The sequence below is a fragment of the Ranitomeya imitator genome, chromosome 8 (assembly GCF_032444005.1).
Source record: "Ranitomeya imitator isolate aRanImi1 chromosome 8, aRanImi1.pri, whole genome shotgun sequence".
Lineage (NCBI taxonomy): Eukaryota > Metazoa > Chordata > Amphibia > Anura > Dendrobatidae > Ranitomeya > Ranitomeya imitator.
In genome coordinates this window covers 16,965,718-16,993,104 of record NC_091289.1, presented here as the reverse complement: position 1 = coordinate 16,993,104, position 27,387 = coordinate 16,965,718, and the positions used below count along the sequence as shown (strand labels likewise).

The 27,387-nt window shown below is 49.4% G+C and overlaps 1 protein-coding gene across 7 annotated transcripts in view; it reads left to right on the top strand.

Annotated features, from left to right (window-relative positions):
- SETD5 (SET domain containing 5) overlaps positions 1 to 18,254 on the top strand; it is a 112,448-nt gene extending 94,194 nt beyond the window's left edge. For all 7 annotated transcript variants that reach the window (XM_069736451.1, XM_069736450.1, XM_069736445.1 and 4 more), the window contains 4 exons: positions 6,356 to 6,645; positions 7,342 to 7,475; positions 14,383 to 14,462; positions 14,557 to 18,254. In XM_069736451.1, coding sequence (XP_069592552.1) covers positions 6,356 to 6,645; positions 7,342 to 7,475; positions 14,383 to 14,462; positions 14,557 to 15,108 — 1,056 coding nt within the window. In that variant the 3' untranslated portion in view covers positions 15,109 to 18,254. The remainder of the gene's footprint in view (positions 1 to 6,355; positions 6,646 to 7,341; positions 7,476 to 14,382; positions 14,463 to 14,556) is intronic.
- Positions 18,255 to 27,387: the final 9,133 nt, after the last annotated feature.

Below are 27,387 nucleotides of genomic sequence, written 5' to 3'. Positions count from 1 at the left end.
CCCCGTCCTGTCTTCCGTCCCCCCGTCCTGTCTTCCGTCCCCCCGTCCTGTCTTCCGTCCCCCCGTCCTGTCTTCCGTCCCCCCGTCCTGTCTTCCGTCCCCCCGTCCTGTCTTCCGTCCCCCCGTCCTGTCTTCCGTCCCCCCGTCCTGTCTTCCGTCCCCCCGTCCTGTCTTCCGTCCCCCCGTCCTGTCTTCCGTCCCCCCGTCCTGTCTTCCGTCCCCCCGTCCTGTCTTCCGTCCCCCCGTCCTGTCTTCCGTCCCCCCGTCCTGTCTTCCGTCCCCCCGTCCTGTCTTCCGTCCCCCCGTCCTGTCTTCCGTCCCCCCGTCCTGTCTTCCGTCCCCCCGTCCTGTCTTCCGTCCCCCCGTCCTGTCTTCCGTCCCCCCGTCCTGTCTTCCGTCCCCCCGTCCTGTCTTCCGTCCCCCCGTCCTGTCTTCCGTCCCCCCGTCCTGTCTTCCGTCCCCCCGTCCTGTCTTCCGTCCCCCCGTCCTGTCTTCCGTCCCCCCGTCCTGTCTTCCGTCCCCCCGTCCTGTCTTCCGTCCCCCCGTCCTGTCTTCCGTCCCCCCGTCCTGTCTTCCGTCCCCCCGTCCTGTCTTCCGTCCCCCCGTCCTGTCTTCCGTCCCCCCGTCCTGTCTTCCGTCCCCCCGTCCTGTCTTCCGTCCCCCCGTCCTGTCTTCCGTCCCCCCGTCCTGTCTTCCGTCCCCCCGTCCTGTCTTCCGTCCCCCCGTCCTGTCTTCCGTCCCCCCGTCCTGTCTTCCGTCCCCCCGTCCTGTCTTCCGTCCCCCCGTCCTGTCTTCCGTCCCCCCGTCCTGTCTTCCGTCCCCCCGTCCTGTCTTCCGTCCCCCCGTCCTGTCTTCCGTCCCCCCGTCCTGTCTTCCGTCCCCCCGTCCTGTCTTCCGTCCCCCCGTCCTGTCTTCCGTCCCCCCGTCCTGTCTTCCGTCCCCCCGTCCTGTCTTCCGTCCCCCCGTCCTGTCTTCCGTCCCCCCGTCCTGTCTTCCGTCCCCCCGTCCTGTCTTCCGTCCCCCCGTCCTGTCTTCCGTCCCCCCGTCCTGTCTTCCGTCCCCCCGTCCTGTCTTCCGTCCCCCCGTCCTGTCTTCCGTCCTGTCTTCCGTCCCCCCGTCCTGTCTTCCGTCCCCCCGTCCTGTCTTCCGTCCCCCCGTCCTGTCTTCCGTCCCCCCGTCCTGTCTTCCGTCCCCCCGTCCTGTCTTCCGTCCCCCCGTCCTGTCTTCCGTCCCCCCGTCCTGTCTTCCGTCCCCCCGTCCTGTCTTCCGTCCCCCCGTCCTGTCTTCCGTCCCCCCGTCCTGTCTTCCGTCCCCCCGTCCTGTCTTCCGTCCCCCCGTCCTGTCTTCCGTCCCCCCCGTCCTGTCTTCCGTCCCCCCCGTCCTGTCTTCCGTCCCCCCCGTCCTGTCTTCCGTCCCCCCGTCCTGTCTTCCGTCCCCCCGTCCTGTCTTCCGTCCCCCCGTCCTGTCTTCCGTCCCCCCCGTCCTGTCTTCCGTCCCCCCGTCCTGTCTTCCGTCCCCCCGTCCTGTCTTCCGTCCCCCCGTCCTGTCTTCCGTCCCCCCGTCCTGTCTTCCGTCCCCCCGTCCTGTCTTCCGTCCCCCCGTCCTGTCTTCCGTCCCCCCGTCCTGTCTTCCGTCCCCCCGTCCTGTCTTCCGTCCCCCCCCCGTCCTGTCTTCCGTCCCCCCCCCGTCCTGTCTTCCGTCCCCCCGTCCTGTCTTCCGTCCCCCCCCCGTCCTGTCTTCCGTCCCCCCCCCGTCCTGTCTTCCGTCCCCCCCCCCCGTCCTGTCTTCCGTCCCCCCCCCCGTCCTGTCTTCAGTCCCCCCGTCCTGTCTTCCGTCCCCCCGTCCTGTCTTCCGCCCCCCCGTCCTGTCTTCCGCCCCCCCGTCCTGTCTTCCGTCCCCCTCCCGTCCTGTCTTCCGTCCCCCCCCCGTCCTGTCTTCCGTCCCCCCCCCGTCCTGTCTTCCGTCCCCCCCCCGTCCTGTCTTCCGTCCCCCCCCCCCGTCCTGTCTTCCGTCCCCCCCCCGTCCTGTCTTCCGTCCCCCCCCCCGTCCTGTCTTCCGTCCCCGTCCTGTCTTCCGTCCCCGTCCCCGTCCTGTCTTCCGTCCCCCCCCCCCCACGTCCTGTCTTCCGTCCCCCCCCCCGTCCTGTCTTCCGTCCCCCCCCGTCCTGTCTTCCGTCCCCCCCCGTCCTGTCTTCCGCCCCCCCCCCCCCCCGTCCTGTCTTCCGTCCCCCCCCGTCCTGTCTTCCGTAACACCCCCCCCCCCCCCCCGGTCCTGTCTTCCGTTCCCCCACCCCCCCCGTCCTGTCTTCCGTCCCCCCCCGTCCTGTCTTCCGTTCCCCCCCCCCCCCCCCGTCCTGTCTTCCGTCCCCCCCCGTCCTGTCTTCCGTAACACCCCCCCCCCCGGTCCTGTCTTCCGTTCCCCCACCCCCCCCCGTCCTGTCTTCCGTCCCCCCCCCGTCCTGTCCTCCGTCCCCCCACTGTCCGATCTCACCCCTTCCGTGCTTCCCGAGTCCTGGCGTCCCTCCTGGTGCCGGCGGTCTTCAGCGATGGGTGCCGCCATCTACCGGCCGGCAATTTCATTCATTCAATGCCGGTACATTTTGATCACTGTGATACAACCTATCACAGTGATCATAATAACAAAAATAGTAAATACCCCCCCCCCCCCCCCCCGTTATCACCCCCACAGGTAGGGAAAATAATAAAATAAAGAAAATATATTTATTTTTATTTTTCCACTAGGGTTAGAACTAGGGTTAGGGTTAGAACTAGGGTTAGGGTTAGAACTAGGGTATGTGCACACAGTGCGGATTCGCAGCAGTTTTCCATGCATTGTACAGTACCATGTAAACCTATGGAAAACCAAATCCGCTGTGCCCATGGTGCAGAAAATACCGTGCGGAAACGCTGAGTTGTATTTTCCACAGCATGTCAATTCTTTTGCGGATTCCACAGCGTTTTACACCTCCTCAATAGGAATCCGCAGGTGTAAAATCGCAGGAAATCCACAGGTAAAATGCAGTGTTTTACCTGCGGATTTTTAAAAAACGGTGCGGAAAAAGACGCACACAAATCCGCAAGGTGGGCACATAGCCTGAGGGTTAGGGTTGGAATTAGTTAGGGTTGAAATTAGAGTTGGGGTTGGAATTAGGGTTAGGGATGTGTTGGGGTTAGGGTTAGGCTTGTGGTTAAGGTTAGGGTTGGGGGTGTGTTGGGGTTAGTGTTGGAGTTAGAATTGAGGGGTTTCCACTGTTTAGGCACATCAGGGGGTCCCAAACGCGACATGGCGCCACCATTGATTCCAGCCAATCTTGCATTCAAAAAGTCAAATGGTGCTCCCTCCCTTCCGAGCCCCGACGTGTGCCCACACAGTGGTTTACCCAAACATATGGGGCATAAGCGTACTCAGGAAAAATTGCACAACTTTGGGGGTCTAATTTCTCCTGTTACCCTTGGGAAAATAAAAAATTGGGGGCTAAAAATTTATTTTTGTAAGGGGAAAAAGTGATTTTTTATTTTCACGGCTCTACGTTATAAAATTCTGTGAAGCACTTGGGAGTTCAAAGTGCTTACCACACATCTAGATAAGTTCCTTGGGGGGTCTATTTTCCAAAATGGGGTCACTTGTGGGGGTTTCTACTGTTTAGGCACATCAGGGGCTCTGCAAGCGCAATGTGACGCCCCCAGACCATTCCAACAAAGTCTGCATTTCAAAACGTCACTACTTCCCTTCTGAGCCCCGACGTGCGCCCAAATAGTGGTTTATCCCCACATATGGGATACCAGCATACTCAGGACAAACTGGACAACAACTTTTGGGGTCCAATTTCTCCTGTTACCCCTGAGAAAATAAACAATTGCGGACTAAAAAATCAATTTTGAGGATAAGAAAAAGATTTTTTATTTTCCCAGTTCTGCGTTATAAACTTCTGTGAAGCACTTGGGGTAAAAAGTGCTCACTACACATCTAGATAAGTTCCTTGGGGGGTCTAGTTTCCAAAATGGGGTCACTTGTGGGGGGTTTCTACTGTTTAGGCACATCAGGGGCTCTGCAAACGTAACATGATGCCCGCAGACCATTCTATCAAAGTCTGCATTCCAAAACGACACTACTTCTCTTCCGAGCCCTGCCGTGCACCCAAACAGTGGTTTACCCGCACATATGAGGTATCGGTGTACTCAGAAGAAATTGCCTAATAAATTTTAGGATCCATTTTATCCTGTTGCCCATGTGGAAATGAATAAATTGAGGCTAAAAGAAATTTTTTGTGAAAAAAAAAAAAAGTACTTTTTCATTTTTACGGATCACTTTGTGAAGCTCCTGGGGGCTTAAAGTGCTCACTATGCATCTAGATAAGTTCCTTGGGGGGTCTAGTTTCCAAAATGGGGTCACTTGTGGGGGAGCTCCAATGTTTAGGCACACAGGGGCTCTGCAAACGCGACATGGTGTCCGCTAAAGATTGGAGCCAATTTTTCATTGAAAAAGTCAAATGGCGCTCCTTCCCTTCCGAGCCCTGTCGTGCGCCCAAACAGTGGTTTACCCCCACATATGAGGTATCGGCGTACTCATGACAAATTGTACAATACCTTTTGGGGTCCAGTTTCTCCTTTTACCCTTGGGAAAATAAAAAAAAATTGTTGCTAAAAGATCATTTTTGTGACTAAAAAGTTAAATGTTCATTTTGTTTCCTTCCATGTTGCTTCTGCTGCTGTGAAGCACCTGAAGGGTTAATAAACTTCTTGAATGTGGTTTTGAGTACCTTGAGGGGTGCAGTTTTTAGAATGGTGTCACTTTTGGGTATTTTCAGCCATATAGACCCCTCAAACTTGACTTCAAATGTGAGGTGGTCCCTAAAAAAAATGGTTTTGTAAATTTTGCTGTAAAAATGAGAAATCGCTGGTCAAATTTTAACCCTTTAACTTCCTAGCAAAGAAAAATGTTGTTTCCAAAATTGTGCTGATGTAAAGTAGACGTGTGGGAAATGTTATTTATTAACTATTTTGTGTCACATAACTCTCTGGTTTAATAGAATAAAAATTCAAAATGTGAAAATTGCGAAATTTTCAAATATTTTAGCCAAATTTCCACAAATAAACGCAAAAATTATCGACCTAACCTTTACCACTAACATGAAGCCCAATATGTCACGAAAAAACAATCTCAGAACCGCTAGGATCCGTTGCAGCGTTCCTGAGTTATTACCTCATAAATGGACACTGGGCAGAATTGCAAAAAACGGCAAGGTCATTAAGGTCAAAATAGGCTGGGTCATGAAGGGGTTAATTCTGCACATCCGATCTGTTTTCGGACCCATCTTTGCGAGTAGTTGGCAGCGAGGCAGGTGCAATATGTGAACAAACCCCATGACCACCTTAAAGTCAAAAGAATTAGCTCATATGTTACTGATGTAAAATTTGCCTGGGCGCTGAGGAGAGCGCTCCCTCGGCTTTCCAGGGACTGGTTTTTCTGTTGATAATGAGAATATTTTGGTCAAGTCAAATGCAATTATAGTAATTACCATTCTCGGCAAAAATCTCATTGTGCCGCATTATAACGCGGCTTGTGTCATTGCGTGGTGGTGTGACCACGACAAGCAAGGTGCAGAATAACCCGGCGGCATGGTGCGATGGTGAATGAGTGACGCGTTGCGGCCAACAGCTGAGCATACACGTTACATGTAACTGCCGAATGAAGGTTTTGTGGAAAGTCATCTCTCTCAACTTCCTCACATGCTCAGCCGACCATCCCTGAATTCTCTATGGGGAGAGTGGAGTAAGCGCAGAATCCTCTAGCAGCGGCTTATCTGCCTGCAGAAATAGGATCTGGGGAGTCAGGAGGCCCACATACACATTGGCCAGGATTGATCGACTGTGGTTCCATAAGTTGCTTTGTAACCCCCGCCCTAATTAATACACTTCAAAGTAAACCCAAAAGAGAAAGGATGCAAGGTCGTCACTGCTCAAAATCCCTAAATTCTGACACATTTATGTGCACTATTATCCGGCCACATGAGCGGCCGTGTAATCCTGGAAGTTGGGATTATTTGACGTTCACATCTCCTAATTCAGGATATTAAAACATAACATTGTTGCCCCCACCTGAAAGTCTGATGTCTACCAGTGATGCCATCCCAGTACAGTTTTTTCTTTATGTGCCCGGTTGCGATGTTTTGGGGCTGTATTTCCTCCTGCACAATGCAGTTTTTTTTCCATCATCCTTCATAGGATTAGTATTTTCTTTTATTCTATCAGAATGTGCAATAATTCAGTAAATAACCATGATTTTTATTTTTTTTCCTGTGTGCAACTGGATTTTCCTCTACTGACTATGACTGTATCCTCTTCTGTCCTGATAGGTGTCTTTATTAGAATATCGAAAGCGAAAACAGGAAGCCAAGGAAGTGACGTCTTCTCCGAGTGGGGACGTCATACGCTGTGTCGGGACTCCTACGCGTCAGAGCAGCAATGGCTCTATATCTGACACAGACCTGCCGAGTGCTTTACAGCTTCAAGCTCCATCTTCCCCACCAAGTGGCTTCTCTTCCCCCGTTCACCCCTCCATGCCTCAGGTTGAGGACATCAGCCCCACAGAAAGAACAGTTAGCTCTTCTTCCCACTGCAAGCCAACGGAGAGCAGCAGCCGATGGTAAGGAGTCCCCCATACGAGTCACATTTAGAAGGTTTGTGTTGACCACTTGGGGACAATATAAAAACTAGTGCAAAGAAAAACTCTACAGAGGCCACAGATACATGTACGTGGTACCAGCCGACCATCAGATGTGTATGGTAGGCTCTCTAATCACTTTTCAGTCATTCGTCAATAGAGGTTATAGATTCATAGTTGTAACCTGAGAATGTATCTAAGGCTGGGTTCATATTGCGTTACTGGTTGTCCGCTAACGGACGCCGTTACATGGCGCATTTGCCGCAATTAACGCTATGTAACCGATCCGTTAGCGCACCCATTGACTGCAATGTGCTAACGGATCGCTAACGCATCGCTACGTATGCCATTTTTGGCATGCGTCAGCGATGTGCTGTTATTTTCGGATGGACCTCGAACGCTGCTTGCAGCGTTCAGGTCCGTTCTTCACTAGCGCAGATCGGGCTGCATCTGCGCTAGCGGGATTGCCAAACGCAATCCCTTTTTGGACATTGTGTTAGCGCAATCCATTAGCGTATCCGCTAAACGGATTGCACTAACGCAATGTGAACTTAGCCTAAGAGAAGGAAGACCATATTTCTACGCTCATTGCTTGTACAGGTTTTGGCAAGTGAAAATGGCGATGCGGTGACCCAGGGACTGGTATTGTGGCTTACGTACCTGTGCATTTATCTACAGGATGGTCCCGACGTCGGTAGAACGACTACGGGAAGGGCAGGGGTTCCTGGAGCGGGTGCTGAGAAGTGGAGTCAAGGTGTCCCAAAGAGGAGAGATGTCGCCTTCCAGAGAGAGCAGTCTGGACAGAGACTCAGGTACATTTAGATTTTCAGTCGGCTGCTTTTTATTTCTCAACTTTGCCTGAATTGACCTGTTTGCTTTTAAAAGGAACCTGTCACCTCGGTAAATGCTATTTACCTGCAGATATAGGGTTAATCTGTATGTAAATGGCATTACAATGCTGCCTGACCTCCTTATAAAGTGCAGACAATTAACTTTATACCTCCTAGGAGCCGTTAGCTTTCGGTCATGGATCTGGTATAGGCACCGCACACTATTCTGTGAGTGTTAGCTGGCACACGCCTGTGATTGACAGTTCACTCCGCAGCGCATCTGTGCAGATCTAGCTGTCAGTGCTGAGGCGTGCTCGCAGTATATTGAGCTGTGAATGTAGCTACTCTGTGCGTGTTCATTTTCTCCCAGTAGCCAGAAGCATTGTAATGCTTATATCTGCAGATAAATGGCGTTTTTCAAGGTGACAGGTTCCCTTTTAAGGGGCTTGTCCAGTTCTGCAAAATTGTTCAATATCAGATTGGTGAGTAGTGCCGGACCCTTAACCAGTCAGCTTTTTATAGGGGCTTTGCGCGCTGCAACCTCTTCATTTTTCTTTATCGCCTCTCATTGGGGGACACAGGAACCATGGGGTGTATGCTGCTGACACTATGCAAATAAAAAAGTTAGCTCCTCCTCTGCAGTGTACACCCCACCGACTGGCATTATACTCTTCAGTTTAGCTTAGTGTCAGTAGGAGGTGGACACGGGTCTTTTATTAGACCCTTATCTACCTCAATGTGCGTCGTTTTCTTTCAGGTTTTTTTCGGAAGGGATACAGGGTGAGCAGTCACACCTGTAGTCCCACAAAGCGGACTATGAGTACGGCGTGTACTGCCACCCCGTATCCTCATAGATCCCTCTCCAGGACCAAGATCCTAGCACACAAGCGTGCTCAGAAGTCCGGTCCTGGCCCCGTCCCCCACCCACTCGCCTACCAGAGCCTGTCGGTCGGAGGAGACGAGGACGTCCATCACAGCTCCGTGGACGTCTCATTCCCCTCAGGTTAGTAACGGCGTGGGATGTTTAGGTGAGTATTTCCCCTCCATTCCCCCGGGATCTTTTCTCCAGATGTCCCCCGGTCCTCCCTCATGGCGTTTATTTTAGAGGGATCCCAGGGACAGCCACAAGGGCTGTAACTCATTTTCCTCCTAAGCTCTCCTTCATTGGCGGCCGCACAGCCACAATGTCTCCCTTTTAGAGTCTCAGCCTAGCAGGCTGCCGCGCCGCTCCCCCCTGCGGTCTCACTTCTCGGCGGCCACAATGTGTCCTGTGTCTGCACGGCATCCTTGGCAGGATGCCGTGCCACTTACTTTCTGCGGCGCTCCGGCTCCGCGATTCTCCGGCGGCGCTCCGGCGCCACGATTCTCCGGCGGCGCCAGCCTCTAATTTAGGTCCCGGCTTCTGCCGGGGCCTACTTCTGGCGCCGCAACCCCGCCACTTCCGCTTTCCCGGGCGGCTCTACTCACTGCCTGCGGTGCACTGCTCCGGCGCCGCGGTTCCCTTCTCCGGCGGCGCCGGCCTCTACTTTAGGTCCCGGCTTAGGCCGGGGCCTACTTCCGGTCCCGCGCTCCTCTACTACCGCTTCTGCGGGCGGGCTTTTTCCCGCCCGACATTCCGTGCCTTGCCCACCGGCGCTTCTATTGCTGACTCCGCCCCCTTCTTCCAGGGACAACGTCTGTGGGCCCTCACCGCTCCTCAGGAGCAGGTGCTCACGCAGCGCGACCCTCACATCGCCACCGCACTAGGACTACAGCACCTCAGGGCAGGAGTTCCACCTTCTTTCATCGGAGACCCACCGCAAGCGGAACATCTTCCAGGACCAGGGTCCGTGAGTAGCTGCACTGCAGACTGACATCCCCTCTGCCCCACTGTCCCCTAACCCGCCGGCATTTTCTTCAGGGACCTTCTCAAAATGTCTACCTCTTAAAGGGGGCCGCTCTCGTCCTCCTGCTTCTTCCTCATCTGTGTTAGTCAAGTACTTTGCATATGTCAGTCCTGCAGCAACCCGTTTGTTCCCACTGCCCAGGATCCCCCGGGCGATCCACCCGAGAGTGATCCCCCCCATCCTAGGCTGGGCCTCCTCTCTGTCCCAATCGGTGGCCGATTTAACACGGGTGTCTCAAACCCTGGTGTCCGTGCTGGATCGGTTACCCCTGCAGACCCCCGCAGTAGCCAGCGGGACGCAGGAAATTCCGTCCGAGCCATCCACGGCTAGCCGCAAAAGGTCCAGACAGGAACGCCGGTCTGAGTCCTCTTCTTGTTCCATCTCGCCACTCGGTCCTCCTCTGCGGTCGGCGTCCTCCCGATCCTCCTCCCCTGAGTCAGGCGAGGCGTTCTCTGATGTCCCCTCGGAGGATGTTTCGGAGCTGGATTCGAACCAAATCGCTACCATGAGGGATATGGTTCTGAATCTTATTGGAGCGATAAATCAAACCTGTGGCATCAAAGAGTCCTCTACGGAACCCGCAGATCAGGCGGTTTCGTTTAGACGGGCTAAACCACCTTCCAAGTTTTTCGCTCCTCACCCAGAATTCGAGGAGATTATGGCTAGAGAAAGAGAGAACCCGACCAGACGCTTTCAGAGAGGAAAGCGACTTGGCGTGTTATATCCCTTCTCTTCGGAGCTCACCGCTAATTGGACTGCTTCTCCTTCAGTGGACCCTCCAGTTTCCAGACTGTCCACCAACACGGTTCTCCCACTGTCCAGCGGAGCATCGCTGAAAGATTCTAACGATAGGGTCATAGAATCTTTCGCGAAGTCAGCCTTTGAGGCGGCCTCAGCTAGTCTTTGCCCGGCCTTCGCTTTCACTTGGGTTTCAAAATCCATTTCCAAATGGGCCAAACAGCTCCGTCAGGGCATCCTGGACGGGGTTCAATCCGGACAGCTGGCGGAACTTGCCTACCAGATTTCTCACGCGGGTGAATATCTGGTCTCCGCCTCCCTGGACGCCGCGTCTTGTGCGGCTCAGGCGTCCAGCAACGCGGTTGCCATCCGCCGAACCGTTTGGCTTAAGGCCTGGCAGGCGGATTTGTCTTCTAAAAAGTCCCTTACCAGCCTTCCTTTTCAGGGGTCTCGTCTCTTTGGTTCTAAGCTAGACCAACTCATTAAGGACGCTACAGGGGGTACGAGTTCCCTTCTTCCCCAGGCCTAGCCTCGACGCCCTCCTCCTAGACGTCAATTTTGGTCTTTTCGGTCCTTTTGGCGCTTCGCGGCATCAAATTCCTTCTCCCAGCAGCAACAGAGGCCACAGGCCGTCAAGAGGAGAAGACGGTATCCTTGAGGCCCACTCCTTCCTCGCTACTCCCAGGGTAGATCCTCCAGGTCCAGGACTGGAAGGACCTCCTCGGCATGACTCGACTAGTAGCCAGGCCACTTCCCAGGCTGGGCGGCCGTCTCTTCTTCAGGGACGTCTGGATCTCCTCAGGAGAGGACGCTTGGGTCAGGGAAGTTGTATCCTCGGGATACAAGATAGAGTTCCTTTCTCGACCCCGGGATCGTTTCTTCGAATCCCGACCTCCAAGAGATTCCGCTCTAGTTCCGGGTTTCTTCGCAGCCATCGCGTCTCTCCTCAAAGCCGGGGTAATCGTTCCCGTCCAAGAAAAAGAACGGTTCACAGATTTCTACTCAAACCTTTTTGTAGTACCGAAAAAAGACGGCAGAGTGCGTCCCATTCTGGATCTCAAATTACTGAACAGGAGAGTCCGTCTAAAGCACTTCAGGATGGAATCCCTTCGTTCGGTAATCGCTTCCATGGAGGCTCACGAATTTCTGTGTTCCATAGATGTTCAGGATGTCTACCTCCATGTTCCGATATTTCCAGGACATCACCGATTCCTGCGCTTTACGGTGCTCCAGGAACACTTTCAGTTCGTCGCCCTGCCGTTCGGTCTTGCATACCGCCCCAAGAGTCTTCACGAAGATCATGGCGGCACTGATGGCCCCCCCCCCCCCCCCCCCCCCCGAGTCAAACGGTCTCTCATGTCCCAGGGCAGGTCCTTCCTTCCAGTTCACTGGCAAGTGGTGACGACGGATGCCAGCCTGCTCGGCTGGGGTGCAGTGTTTCGCCACCTGACTGTACAGGGCCGCTGGTCAGCGCAAGAGTCAACCTTACCGATCAATGTCCTCGAGATCCGGGCCATTTTTTTTCTGTCCCTTCGTCACTGGGAAAGGATTCGCAGGGGCCTTCCTATCCGAATCCAGATGGACAATGCCACGGCGGTGGCATATGTCAACCATCAGGGGGGAACTCGGAGCGCCTTGGCCGAGGTATCCAGGATTCTCCTTTGGGCAGAGGCAACGGTTCCGGTGATATCCGCGGTGCAGATCCCCGGCATGGACAATTGGGCCGCCGACTTCCTCAGCCGCGAGGGTCTCGCGGCAGGGGAATGGTCCTTACGTCCGGAGGTCTTCCATCAGATTTGTCTTCGATGGGGGACTCCGGACGTGGACCTCACGGCGTCTCGAACGAACAGGAAGATTCCGCGGTTCGTCTCCAGGTCTCGCGATCCTCTCGCAGTGGACGTCGACGCTCTGGCCATTCCTTGGTCACAGTTCGGGCTGCCCTACCTGTTCCCACCCCTTCCCTTGCTTCCCAAACTGCTGAAAAAGATCAAAGCAGAAGGGTCATTCTAATCGCCCCGGATTGGCCTTGGACAGCTTGGTTCGCGGAGCTCATCAATCTTCTCGCGGACGCTCCCTGGCGCCTTCCAGTCTGGCCCGATCTGCTGTCTCAGGGTCCGATCTCCCACCCGAATTCTCAGTCGCTCAGTTTATCGGCGTGGCTGTTGAGACCGCAGTTCTAAGAGCGTCCGGCCTTTCGGCCCGGGTGATTTTCACCATGATTCAGGCTCGGAAGCCTTCGTCTTCCAGGATCTACTATTGTGCCTGGAAGGCTTACTTCCGTTGGTGCGAGTCCAACCGCGTTTCACCTATGTCCTTTTCCCTGCCTTCCATCTTGGTTTTCCTTCAGGCAGGACTGGATTCAGACCATGCTCTTAGTTCCCTGAAGGGCCAGGTTTCTGTGCTTTCCATCCTTTTTCAAAAGACTTTAGCTTCCAGACCACAGGTTAAGACCTTCCTTCAAGGAGTAGCCCACGCGGTCCCTCCGTACAGGGCCCCTGTGGATTCATGGGATTTAAACCTGGTACTGGACGTTCTGAGGGTTCCCCCCTTTGAACTTCTCAGGGAGGTTTCCCTATCAGTTCTGTCTTGAAGGTGGCCTTTCTTGTGGCCATCACTTCTATCCGCCGCGTCTCCGTGTTGGCGGCTCTCTCTTGCCGTCCTCCTTTCTTGGTTATCCACCAGGACAAGGTGGTCCTCAGGCCTCCGCCTTCTTTTCTTCCTAAGGTGGTTTCCACATTCCACCTCAACGAGGACATCGTTCTACCTTCCTTTTGTCCAGCTCCGACTCATCTTCTGGAGCGATCGTTGAACAAGCTGGACCTTGTCAGGGCAGTGAAGATCTATCTGGATAGAACGTCCACTTTCCGGAAGACGGATTCTCTTTTCGCCATTCCTGATGGCTCGCGCAGAGACCAGCCGGCTTCTAAGGCGACTATCGCTCGCTGGATCAGAACGGCTATTCTGGAGGCTTACCTGGTCAAGAACAGAGTGCCTCCCTCTGGGATCAAGGCTCGCTCCGCCCGGGCAGTCGGCGCCTCCTGGGCGGTGCACCACAGGGCTTCCGCCCTACAGCTATGTAAAGCGGCAACCTGGTCTTCCATCCACACGTTCGCCAAGTTTTACAAGGTCCATACCTACGCTTCGGCGGACGCCAGCCTAGGCAGAAGGATCTTGCAGCCGGCAGTGGTGAGTCCTCTGACCTGATGGAAGTCTGTTTTTTCCCGCCCTTGGGACTGCTTTGGGACGTCCCATGGTTCCTGTGTCCCCCAATGAGAGGCGATAAAGAAAACAGGATTTTTGGTTGCTTACCGTAAAATCTGTTTCTTGGAGCCTCCATTGGGGGACACAGCTCCCTCCCAATGTTTTTGTTATATGTTCTATGACTGTTTTCACGTTTACAGTTCTCAAGTTTGTGGTTATGGTTTTTCAACCTTGTTGTTTTTCTCCTACTGCTTTCTCACTAACTGAAGAGTATAATGCCAGTCGGTGGGGTGTACACTGCAGAGGAGGAGCTAACTTTTTTATTTGCATAGTGTCAGCCTCCTAGTGGCAGCAGCATACACCCCATGGTTCCTGTGTCCCCCAATGGAGGCTCCAAGAAACAGATTTTACGGTAAGCAACCAAAAATCCTGTTTTTACATTGCTTCATACACCCGGTAGTGGCTGTGGTAAATATTGCAGCTTGTCCAGGACTAGTGTGGAAAGTTGTAACCACATCCATCCAAAGGAGTACAAGTGTTATATGTAGTTTTCATGGATTACGCTTGTACCTACAAAAGTGAATGGGGTCATTCACATTTCCACAATTTTTCCTGTGCAAAATTACAGACACATGTCCAATTTTGATCGGTCAAATCAGCAATTCAAGTCTATGGGTCTAAGAAAAAAGAAATCAGACAGCGCTCTAATGCCATTCGAGTGTGGTCTGATTTTCACAGACTGACAGGAGAGAGTTGGAGAAACCTTATTTTTTTTTTCTTTCTACGTATGAGAAGCTGATGAAACTCGGACCAAACTCTGATAAAACGAACAGAAATGAATGAAACTTGGTCAGTTTTTCATGTAAGTTTAAAAACAAAACTGATTTGTGAATGAAGCCTAAAGATAATGTGTTTCATTAGATACCAACCCCTCTTGAATGCGGCCCCTCATTTGCCTCGAGCCCCGCTCCCAGTACATCCAGCAAATAAGTTGTCGAAATGACAGCGATTCCGATTTTCATATATAAATGAATATATCTTTTTTTTTTTTTTTTAATTTGCAGAAGATGGAGAAGCGGAGATGCTGAATGTGGCTGTTTCTAAAGGACCAACAGTGTACAGCCCTTCCAGATACAATTATCAGGTAATTATTCCTCACATATATCAACATTTAGAAAACTGATGAATATACTGTTTGCATTTTTTTTTATTGATCTATTTTCTCTCTTGTCTTTTAGTTCTTGCAGTGCGATAGTCCTCAGTCGGAGCCGGTCAGTGTCCTCTCCCAGAATTCATCCCCTTTCCGTGGACCCACAGCTCAGCCTGCTGGATTCGGCTACAGGACCCCGCAGAGGCCAGGACACGGCCACACAGAGACCTCTGTTATATCCTCTTCTTTCTCCAGTCCTTCCCATGTTACTTCCACAGACTCTCCCACCGCTCAGAGCTCTGGGTATTACAACAGCCAGCAGCTTTATGGAAGCAACGCCGGCACGTGTCCGCCAAGGAAAAGCTTCCACCAGCGAGGCCCCAGCCACGAGGCAAGTCCAGCCCAATTGCTCAGGACAGACTCTATTTCCTCAGACTCACAAGCCAGCACTGGGGCTTCTGCAAATTCCTCCACCCCCCAGGGGTCGAGATCAGACTCGAGAACTATAAGCATGTCAGGCCCTAGGATAAGTGCTGTGTCCAGTCCGCAGCATTATTCACAGCGTGGGTCTGGCGTTCACCAGTACCGGCTGCAGCAGATGCAAGCCTCAGGAGTAAAAACTCAGACTGGCCTATCCTAGGACTGCTGCGGAGGGAAAAGATCAGGATAGCACTATGTAACCCCCCCCAAGCCATTCCTGCACCCTAGACATCGGGTCTAGGACTGAAACAGGCAGAGGCTAAATTCGCTGATCACATCGGCTCCCTCACTCTCACATTGCAAGAAAGAAGACGTCTTGGGAAATCCACAAAATGATGAAAAAAAACAAACAAAAATAATGTTTAAACCTATAATCATACAATTACTCGGTTTCTCTCTCTGTATCACCAGAAACCATCTGTAGTCACTCATGCAGTCATGTTTAAAGATCATGGGGAAAATTTTAAGGCTGAATCATAAGGGCAGGGAGAAGCAGGGGTTAAATAAGTACCTTAAATTGCAGGTTATAACAAATTATAATTTATTTTATTTTTTTATTTTTTTGGAGGGATGAAAGGGTTTAACCAAGGAAGGGGCTGCTGTGTCCATACTCTACAGATCTCTCCTTCCCTTCTTGGAATGACATCTGGATTTCTGCCATCAGATTACAGATAGTTTTTATTTTTCACTTTTTTTTTTTTTTTTTTAGCAGAGGGAGAAGTGCGATATAATTATATTACCTGCCTGCACAGCAGTTTTTTTCCCACAACTTGTCTCTCACCACCTGTTGCAAAACTACAACACCCACCATGCTCGGAGTTTGCTTTGCAACAGCTGGGGAACCACAGGCAAAGAGGGGGAGACACTGCTGTAGGGAGCTGTATTAAAAAAAAATATACCGACTCAGGCTCGAATATAGGAATCCGCATGAAATCTGGCAGTGTCCCGCCGCTCAGTAACATCTGGCTTCCATGTTTTATCGTAGGCATTCCAGTGCTAGCACCAAGTTGTTCCGTGTCATATGTATATATGCATTTTTTTTTTTTTGTGTACACCATTGATTCTGCAGAATTGAGTTACCGGGCCTGTTATACCCTACCTGCTGTACATATAGCAGACCAGAAACAGCGCTACACGTATGTAGCCAGAGCATGGATCCCAGGCAGATAGCTGTATATATGTGCTTGTAACAACTGTACACAGGATTTTCATGTTCCAGGTAAATGCTGCATTGTACTATGCTGTATAGAAATTGACACCATAATGATATCTATATTTTTCTACTACGGGGAAAAAAACTTTTTTTTTTGTTTTTTATTACTTCAGTTTTTATTTGTTTTTTTTCCCCCTTTAACGTTGGTCGGTGAAATTTTGCATCGGGTGTTGGGTCATGTTCTCTTAAATTTGCCGATTTATGGCCAAGTAGATATTTTATTTCCCATGTAAGTATCGCTCTAACCAAATCCAAATGTTGATCTGGTTTATCTGCCCTATATCGTAACTCACCTAGACGCATATGTATCATAAGCAGTAGGAAGTCAGTCGCTGGGCTGTTTACCATGGCTCGTGGAAACCCCAGCGCAGCCAACAGTCAAGTTTACTGTATGGGTTTGTTTTGGTTTTATTTTCATCCAGATTATTTTCACCATGACCACTTCTGGGTACCAGTCTGCACCATCTTGGTGTTGCTCGTTGAGCTTTGCACTTGAACATGTCACTTTTTCTGTCGCACGTATTAACTAAAGTGACAGTCCCGAGCAGCAGTGAAGGGTTTAGGTCCTACACAGAGCTGCACTACTTCATGATGAGGTTGTTATCACAGGACCTCTTTTAGACGACCTGTCACTTCCATAAATATCTATCTTTTTTTCTTTTTTTTTTTTTAAATCTTGTATAAATGCCGCTGTTGTACTGAGTCCGGCGATGTTTTTCTTTTGTTCCTGCGCCTCTCGGTTCCGGAGATATTGCCCTCTCTTCCCTGTATACAAATCTAGTCTTGTTAGACAAGTGGGCGTGGTCCTCAAGAAGACGCCTATGAGGAGCTTGGTAAAGGAACCAAAACGATTGATATAGAGGTAAGAAGGAACGGAGAGGCGCAGGAACAAAAGAAAAACATCACTAGATTCAGGAGAACAGCTTCTTTTACACCAGGTAGAAATTGCGTATTCATGGCAAGTGGTAGGTCTCCCTTAAAGCAGGAAAAGAATCCTTAAAGGGTTCCTTGTGGGCCTTTAAAAAGCTGCAAGTCCTCAGCTCTTCTAACTGCTCCACCCAATCATGTACTTGAAATATTTTTAATCCTGCAGATCTACAAGAAAGGTCCACAAAAGCAAAATTGTGGAAATACGGTAATGTGTAATTTTGCTGCTCCTCTTCCCTTTACGGTCTGTAATGTAAGTGTCCGCCATCTGAGCGTTAAATTTTTTTATTTTTATTTTTCCTGTGTTTTTATGTTTTAATTCTTCATAGTGGGGGGGGAAGTCAGCTAGGGTTGTACCGTAAAAGTCGCCTCCACCCCCTCTCCAAGTAATTAGTTTTACTCCATCCTTCCCCGGGGCGAGTAACTGAGCAGATGCTTTTATTTAATTTTATATCCAGTTATAAGCATTTTATGCTAGCTAGAAATACGGACGTTATAATCTTCGGTGCTACAGTGACTCCATAAGATATTACTGTGAGTCTTTACCTTCTCCGATCCCTTCGCATCCCCTTCCATTTTTTTTTTTTCTCTCTCTCCAGGTCTCTGATCAGCAGTTGTCCTTTTATTATGTTCATCATTTCGGTTTCATTTGGTGACTGTTACAGAGTTTCCGACCATTGGATTAACAATAGTGTCCCTTCTAATAGCAAAATTTTACTCAACATTTAAGCAAAAAAAATATATATATTTTTTTTTTGTAATTTTAATTTTCTCCTTTTCTTTCAAAATATTTTATTTTTTTAAATAAAAAAAAAAATAAACTGCCTGTTTTATTTCCAGAGTTGTAACAACTGTGAGACTGGTTAGGGATGGAAATCACGTCACCCTTGTTTTGGGTCTTGTATACTGTATATTATGTGTGTATAAACATCACAGGGTCTGTATTGCAAGCCTCCACCTTCTGCTGGGCCTCCTCGCGGAGCCGCCAAATGCCTCCTAACGCGGTTTTGCATTTGGCAGCACATTTATAAAGAGAGGTCCGTGGGGCGAGGTCACAGAAAGGAGCCTACCGCTATCATCACTCACGTGGAGTTTTTACACAATGATGTAACATTTGATCTTTCAGAAGAGATGTAATAATTTTGATAATAAAATACTTACCTTGAGTTTCATCTCCTGTCATTAAATGGTCGCTATTGTTTCGACAAACTGCAATAAATCAATATCACAAGTGAATAAACACATTTCGCAACGGATCTCATCTGAGAGTTCTGCATCTTTCTACACCTATGAGCCACTTCCCCCCCCCCCCCCGTGCTCATCATTCTTTCTGAAAATGGCGCAAATACGTATTGCTCAAGGCAAAATGAACAGTGCTCTCACCGAGGGATCATATTGCAGCTTCCTAATGTCTGAAGAGAGTTGCGGAAGCACAGTGAAAGAGAGGAGCAGAAAGACACGCACAGATTGTGCTGCTTCTAGTGAATGTGTTATGCCGTCCCAGAACTGGATTTGCAGCTATCCTGCTCAGTACTACTGTAAAATATCCCTTTCCTGTAAGTGATCATTCTGCCTCGCTCCGGTTTCACAGATTCTCTGCTCAGTGCTGCTGTAAAATGTCCCACGTGCTGCTTTCTAGTTAGTATTTACCTTATGGCTATGTGCACACGACGCGGATTTGCTGCGGATTTTTCGCGCAGAAACGCTGCAGATCCGCACTGTGATGTACAGTATAATATTCTATGGGGGGAAAAAAAAAAGCTGTGCAGATGTTGCAGAAAAATCAGTGCAGAATTGCTGCGGATTTCAAAGAAGTGCTTGTCACTTCTTTTGTGCGGATCTGCAGCGTTTCTGCACCCCTCCATGTTAAAATTCCGCAGTGGCAAAAAACGCTGAAAATCCGCATTAAAAAACGCACAAAATCTGCATAAAACCGGCGGCAAATCCGCAGCTGCGGATTTTGTGCAGAAAATTCTGCACCTCCTTTTCCTACGTGTGCACATACCCTAACCCTGAGCTGGATTCACAGCTACACTACACGGGACAGTACTGTTGTATTATGTCCTCCATGCTTCTGCTTTCTCGTAAGTGATTATTTTACTTCTCTTTGGTTTCACAGATACTGCTGTATAATGTTTCCCATGCTGCCTTACAGTAAGTGATTATTTCATCTCTCTGATTTCAGATACTGCTCAATACTACTGTATAATGTTGCCCACGCTGCTGTTTTTCTAATTAGTGTGGATCACACCCCTGAGCTGTAATCACAGCTGCACTGCTCAGTACTGCTATATTATGTCTCCCATGCTGAAGTTTTCTAGTTAATGTTTGTTTCACCACAATCTGATATCACAGATACACCGCTCAGTGCTGCTGCATAATCTCAACACTGTTGCTTTTGTCTTTGTGCTACAGAAAGACAAGAGAGCAGGAATCCCTTATGTCTGTGTGTGCTGTGTATGGGGGGAGACATCATAGTAGCTATTCTCCAGTCACTACCTCAGAGAAAATTAGATCATCCGAAGGGTAAATTGGTGAAAACCGCTGGGTACAAGTTATATAATGGCCTGGAATAGTTTTATCCTCATGAACACACACACTTTGAACGGCCGGCACACATTTTTGCTTTAGGGCAATCCATTTTTATTTACGGTCCTCATTAGTTTTCCTCTGCACACGGTCTCCTGTCCTGTGCGGTAACAAGTTAAGGTCGGACGAGAAGAAGTTTTGCCTCTTGACTTGGAAGATACGTTTAATTTGTCATAATTTTCACATTATAAAGACTTGAGACAAGCTGCAGAATTATTCTATTCTATTATTCTGTAACAAAGATAAATAATGCCACATAAGTAACTCATGTGGCTTCCTGTCATCTGGCTGCTGCTACAGATTGCAGGTTACAGTGGTCGGGTGACCGATAAACGAGATATCCGATCTTGATGCAGATCACCTGTTCGAGCTGACCTAATCAATATGGTGGCAGTAATCTGAAAAATCTGAGTAGAGCGGATCACCAAGCCCCCCCGAGCGTGCGCGTGCTTGCTCCAATGTTTTTTTCTTGGGGCATTCATCTTTATTACGGGCTCGTCAATGACCTGCTACTGCTTGACACACACAATACTTTTTCCTGTCTCTGGTTGTTGTGGGTGACACTCCATTGTTCACATTGTCCCGTTCGCCTTAATGAGCTTTTCCCGGCTCAGTCTTCTCCGTTTTCTCATTGAGATGAATTGCCGGCGTACATAGCCAAGCGGCATCACTGCCTTAATGTCCGACGCTAAGGACAATCTGTACGAGACTAGATCAACACGGACACCGCCGCGGTAGTGAGTGTGACAAGGACGTTTGCCGTTGAGCTGCCATTGTTATTTTTAATCAATAAGACGAGAGAATAGAGACGCGTGTTCAGAAATGTTAAGATTAACGCCAGGGTTTATTAACATTCTGCTAGAAGACAGTCCTGAGCTTTATTGTAACCCCTCACTCACTGGTATATAATGGACCTTGGGAGGTCTCAGGGATGCCGGGACCTTCACCTCTCATTCTGGCTACTGAAATGTGCTTTGTTTTTTATGTGTAGGGAGAAATTTTACATTTTGGAGCCGTGTCTGGGATCTCTGTAAAGCTGGACACACACTTTGCTATCTGTTGACTCTGTGCTCATTCAGCCGCTATCTTTCTGAATACACATGCATGCTCAATTTGGCTCAGTGTGCATGTTTTCTATGGACGAAGCGAGCTCTGATCGTTGCAACAGTGTAAGCCGACGGTCGGTGCATCATTTTGTCATCTAAATATACACCCCCTTTGCATTTGTTTTTGCAAAGAACTTAGAATGTTTTAAAATAAAATTCTTATAGATATAGTACCAGGCACAGGAGCAGACCTTCACCTATAAAAACAGGATTTTTGGTTGCTTACTGTAAAATCTGTTTCTCAGAGCCTTCCGCTACGCCATGGTTTCCTGTGTCCCCCAATGAAGCGATAGAGAAATACTGAGTGCAGATGGATGATTGTCCACCCTGGGTAAAACATACCGTATATACTCGAGTATAAGCCGAAATTTTCAGCCCATTTTTTTGGGCTGACAGTCCCTCTCTCGGCTTATACTCGAGTCATACCCAGGGGTCAGCTGGGGAGCGGGGGCTGTCTAATTATACTCACCTGCTCCTGGCGCGGTCCCTGGCTCCCCAGCGCCCCAGCTTCTTCCTGTACTGAGCGGTCACATGGTACCGCTCATTACAGTAATGAATATGCGGCTCCACCTCCCATAGGGGTGGAGCCTGCATATTTATTACTGTAATGAGCGGTAACAGTGACCGCTCAGTACAGGAAGAAGCTGGGGCGCCGGGGAAGCATGGACTGCACCGTGCCAGGAGCAGGTGAGTATGGGGGAGCGCTGCGCGATATTCACCTGCTCCCCGTTCTGGTGCCGCTCCGTCTTCAGCATCTTCTGCAGTGACGCTCAGGTCAGAAGGCGCGGTGACATGGTTAGTGCGTGCCCTCTGCCTGAGCATCAGTGCAGAAGACTCTGAAGATGGAGGGCCCAGAACGAAGTCAGGTGAATATTGAAAGTGCCGGGGCCTGAGCGACAGAGAGGTGAGTGTGATTTTTTTTTTTTTTTTTTTAATTGCAGCAAATGGGGCAAGTGTCTGTATGGAGCATCTATGGGGCCATAACGTTTGTGCAGCGCTATATGGGGCAAGTGTCTGTATGGGGCCAAAATCAACTTTTGTGCAGCATTATATGGGGCAAGTGTCTGTATGGGGCCATAATCGGCATTTGTGCAGTACTATATGGAGCAAGTGTCTGTATGGAGCATCTTATGGGGCCATAATCAACGTTTGTGCAGTACTATATGGGGCAAGTGTCTGTATGGAGCATCTTATGGGGCCATGATCAACATTTGTGCAGCACTATATGGGGCAAATATCTTATGGGGCCATAATTAACTTTTGTGCAGCATTGTATGGGGCAAATGTCTGTTTGGAGTATCTTATGGGGCCATAACGTTTGTGCAGCATTATATGGGGCAAATATCTTTATGGAGCATCTTATGGGGCCATAATCAGCATTTGTGCAGCATCATATTGGGCAAATGTGTCTATGGAGCATCTTATGGGGCCGTTATTAACCTTTATGCAGGATTATATGGGGCATATTTTAATATGGAGCATCTTATGGGGCCCATCATAAACTTTATGGAGCATTATATGGGGCTCCAGATTCACTATGGATATTCAAAAACACTTAACCTACTGATGTCTCGATTAATTTTACTTTTATTGGTATCTATTTTTACTTTTGACATTAACCGGTAGCTGCTGCATTTCCCACCCTAGGCTTATACTCGAGTCATTAAGTTTTCCCAGTTTTTTTGTGGCAAAATTAGGGGGGGTCGGCTTATACTCGGGTCGGCTTATACTCGAGTATATACGGTAATTTACTATGTATCAAAATATAGTCACTTGTACAGATACTTGAATGGAGTGGTATTAATCTGGGAAAAAAAGGTGTCTCTTCATATTCCTGTAGAACCCGCATCTCCGGTCCTTGGACTGTGCACGGTGCTGTAGCTTTGTGCCATTTATTTAATTGCCCTGACCTGTGGCAGAACTGCTGGCTTGTGTGATTCATACTGACACAAACCTATTTGTAATGGATATGTATAATAGTATGTATCTAAAGAGAATATACACCATGTTTGTCCTTATATTTTCGTGGTATCACTAATTCTGTGCTGAATAGAAGATATAAGATGAGTAAATTTGGCATTAACCCCTCCGATGCTGCTTACCCTCCACCCTCCTCCACACCATGTGCTGACGGAGCATCCCAGATGCCAGCATCAGCATCACTATGGCAACCACTGCAAAATCACCATAGTAACAGTATGCCTACAGCTACCTCTTTTCTTTTCCCCGCTTCTCAAGGTTTCTGTCCTGAATTTTATTAAATCGCTCAAACCCTACACACACAACATATAATATTATACATTAATATTATACATTATATGTATGTCTCCAATATGTTTCGTTGGAAGTATATGATGTAAATTTATGATGCTGAAGGTGCAGAAGTGTAAGTGGATGGTTAATCACAAGAGGTGTAGATTGTTTAGTTTTGTCCTTTAAATGGATGTTACATCCTGTATTATACTCCAGAGCTGCACTCACTATTCTGCTGGTGCAGTCACTGTGTACATACATTACATTACTGATCCTGAGTTACATCCTGTATTATACTCCAGAGCTGCACTCAGTATTCTGCTGGTGCAGTCACTGTGTACATACATTACATTACTGATCCTGAGTTACATCCTGTATTATACCCCAGAGCTGCACTCACTATTCTGCTGGTGTAGTCACTGTGTACATACATTACATTACTGATCCTGAGTTACATCCTGTACTATACTCCAGAGCTGCACTCACTATTCTGCTGGTGCAGTCACTGTGTACATACATTACATTACTGATCCTGAGTTACATCCTGTATTATACCCCAGAGCTGCACTCACTATTCTGCTGGTGCAGTCACGGTGTACATACATTACATTACTGATCCTGAGTTACATCCTGTATTATACTCCAGAGCTGCACTCACTATTCTGCTGGTGCAGTCACTGTGTACATACATTACATTACTGATCCTGAGTTACATCCTGTATTATACCCCAGAGCTGCGCTCACTATTCTGCTGGTGCAGTCACTGTGTACATACATTACATTACTGATCCTGAGTTACATCCTGTATTATACTCCAGAGCTGCACTCACTATTCTGCTGGTGCAGTCACTGTGTACATACATTACATTACTGATCCTGAGTTACATCCTGTATTATACCCCAGAGCTGCACTCACTATTCTGCTGGTGCAGTCACGGTGTACATACATTACATTACTGATCCTGAGTTACATCCTGTATTATACCCCAGAGCTGCACTCACTATTCTGCTGGTGCAGTCACTGTGTACATACATTACATTACTGATCCTGAGTTACATCCTGTATTATACCCCAGAGCTGCACTCACTATTCTGCTGGTGCAGTCACGGTGTACATACATTACATTACTGATCCTGAGTTACACCCTGTATCTCTTTTTATTATAAAAGTACCAAACAAAACTTACAGGCAAAGCTTACAGACAAACTCAAAACAAATTATTTACAATCCCCAAAAAGTCCAATGTCCAGCAGATTTATACAAACAAAATGTTCCTCCATTTCATTAATACCCCCAGCAAGGGAAGAGACCTCAACCTATATCCTTTTTCCCCCTCATACACACATACCCACGCATTCATCCCTAGAAAAATAAACAAGTCGGCCAACTGCCCTAAACAAAGTAAGTAGGCCACCTGGCCGAACTTAATCATATATTTTTATATATTTTTAAATTTTATATATTTTTTTTTTTTTTTTCCTCCTAAACTATACCACCACCATTCCCCCAAAGGTCCCACGAAAGTTTGTGGCCTATCACACCAGGTCCCACGAGAGTTTGTGGCCTATCACACCAGGTCCCACCAAAGTTTGTGGCCTTTCCTATACAGCAAGGTCCATAAAAGTTTATGGCCTTTTTTTCCTCTTCTTGGCATCCCGCCGGACGTCCATTCTCCAAAACCCATCCCCCCACCCCCCAAGAAACCCCCCACCCCACCTAAACTAAATCCCCCTACACGCATCATAATACACATGTAACATATATATACAACCTTATAATAACATATCAATAATAACATAATAATAATAACCACTACACACCTTAACCATGACCAAAGAACAGGCCCAAGTTCAATGCTTGCAAGCCCTATACCCAGGTTACCAATTACAAAACAAAAATCTGTAAGTGAGGGTTACAGCCCACCACCAGGAACTGGAGACCAGAGGCTCTCACCCTAATCTACCGCACATCACCCTGACCCTCCCTAACAACACAAAAGAGAAAATCCTGTCCCTATAACCCTACCAATCTCACCCTACCTGCCCCTATCTGTCCCTCACTGACCCTCACTACCAACCTAATACTAACTACCTGTCCCTAAAGACTGTCCCTATCTGTCCCTCCCTGTCCCTACACATCTATCTGACCCTACAAAATAAAGATAAAAGGATAAAACTCAACCCTATCACAGGCACACAGAACCTAACTCTCCCTAGGGCACATTAAAGGAGAAACCCCTCCATAGAAGAGAGGCCCTCCCTGCACCCAGCCTCTCAAACTCCAGCAAGCGCACTTTTGCCAGGTCACCCAGGATGTTCCTAATCACCTCTTCCCTGGGGAGGACTTTCCGCTGAGTAGACACTAGACACCGTGCATTCCACGTGTGGAACCTAGTTACTAAACTAACTAAGAAAACAGTGCCCCGATCTCGGCCACCAAGGGACCTGAATGCCCCATAGGCCCACTCCGCATAGGAAAGGCCTGCCAGCCTGGGCCAGCCAATGGAAGCACCCACCCTGCTATAGACCTCTGTATTAAAGGGACACCGAAGCAGGAAATGCTCCATGCTTTCAAGCATGCCGCCACACTCCTCGCGGGGACAATCCCGGTCATCAGAGCGTCTGCACTTCAGGTTGTCCCTCACATACAGCTTCCCATGGAAGCAGCGCCAAGCCAAGTCCCAAAACTTCAAGGGGATCCGCTTAGAGTTCAATAACCCGAGCCCCACCTCCAGATCCCAGCTTGGGCAATCCCTGAGCGCCAGGGGCTTCTGAAAGTGGGTCAACAGGACCCTATTGTCAAGAAACCTTCTCAACATGGTCCTGCTCTCCCACACTCCCAGACCCCACCGACGGATCACCTTCAGAACTGGGGTAGCATAAGCCGGAAGATGCCCATGAGGTGTACGAAGGTCCTTCACCTGCCCTCCTGTCTCCCATTCCTGGAAGAAAGGCCGAAACCACCCCCTACAGGAGAATACCCACAGAGGAGCCCTCTCTAACCAGAGGTTGGCGATGTTTGCCTTAAGAAAGGTGTTTACTAGAAACACCACTGGGTTGACCATACCCAACCCTCCTAGTCTCCTCGTGCGGTACGTGACCTCCCTCTTGATTAGGTTCAGCCTATTTCCCCATAATAATTGGAAAAACAGGCTGTAAACCCGTGTCCAAAGAGGCTCTGGCAAGATGCAGACGCTGCCCAGATATATTAGCAAAGGAAGCAAATAGCCCTTGGCAAGACTAACCCTTTCCCTTAGGGTCAAAGACCAACCCTTCCACTGATTCACCTTCTGAGCGGCAATCTTAAGTCTGCCCTCCCAGTTTTGCTGGGGATAGTCCCCCGGGCCGAAACTGATGCCTAATATTTTTGCTGTGGCCTGAGGCCCTGGAAGGGTGTCCGGGAGATCAAAACTTGGATCTCCCCCTCCCAGCCAGAGACTCTCACACTTGTCCCGGTTGATCATGGATCCGGATGCCACCGAGTAGCGTTCAACCTCAGACATCACCCAATCTGCCTCCTCTCTCGAGGATACAAAAAGGGAAACATCGTCAGCGTACGCCACTACCCTCAAGGCGGCCTCAGGATCCGCCTGGTCCATCCTGACTCCCACCAACGGTCCACGCTCCACCCTCCTTAAAAGGGGGTCGATCGCAAACACGTATAACAGTGGGCTCAGAGGACAGCCCTGGCGGACACCAGACCTCACCTCAAAAGGGTGTCCGACCCAACCGTTCACGAGCGGAAAAGTCTCTGCCCCATTGTATAAAACTCTCAACCAATCAACAAACCTCCCAGGCAGACCATATCTCAGAAGGACGGACCAGAGGTACTCATGGTTAACCCGGTCAAAGGCCTTCGCCTGATCTAAGGACAGCAAGTACCCCTTCCAGTGACCCGCCCTGCCCTGCTCCACTGCCTCCCGGACACCGAGCACAGCACTAAATGTACTGCGGCCTGGAACAGAGCAGTGCTGGGTCCCCGAAAGGAGCCGGGGTGCAAACTGCACCAACCGATTAAAAAGCACCTTTGCCAGAACCTTTCGGTCCGTATTGAGAAGCGCTATGGGACGCCAATTCTCAATACGGGACGAGTCTTTACCCTTTGACAGGATAATCAGGGCTGACTTCCTCATTGAACTGGGCAGAATGTCCGAGGAGAGACACTCATTAAACATCTCAGTCAAGAGGGGGACCAAAGAGTCCCTAAAAGTCTTGTAGAACTCGGCTGTTAAGCCATCCGGACCGGGCGACTTTTTGGGCCGGAGCCCATCAATCGCCCGTCTCACTTCCTCTTCCCTGATTGCTTCTGTCAAAACATGAAGAGAGGGGTCATCCCCTGGCTCAGGGATGG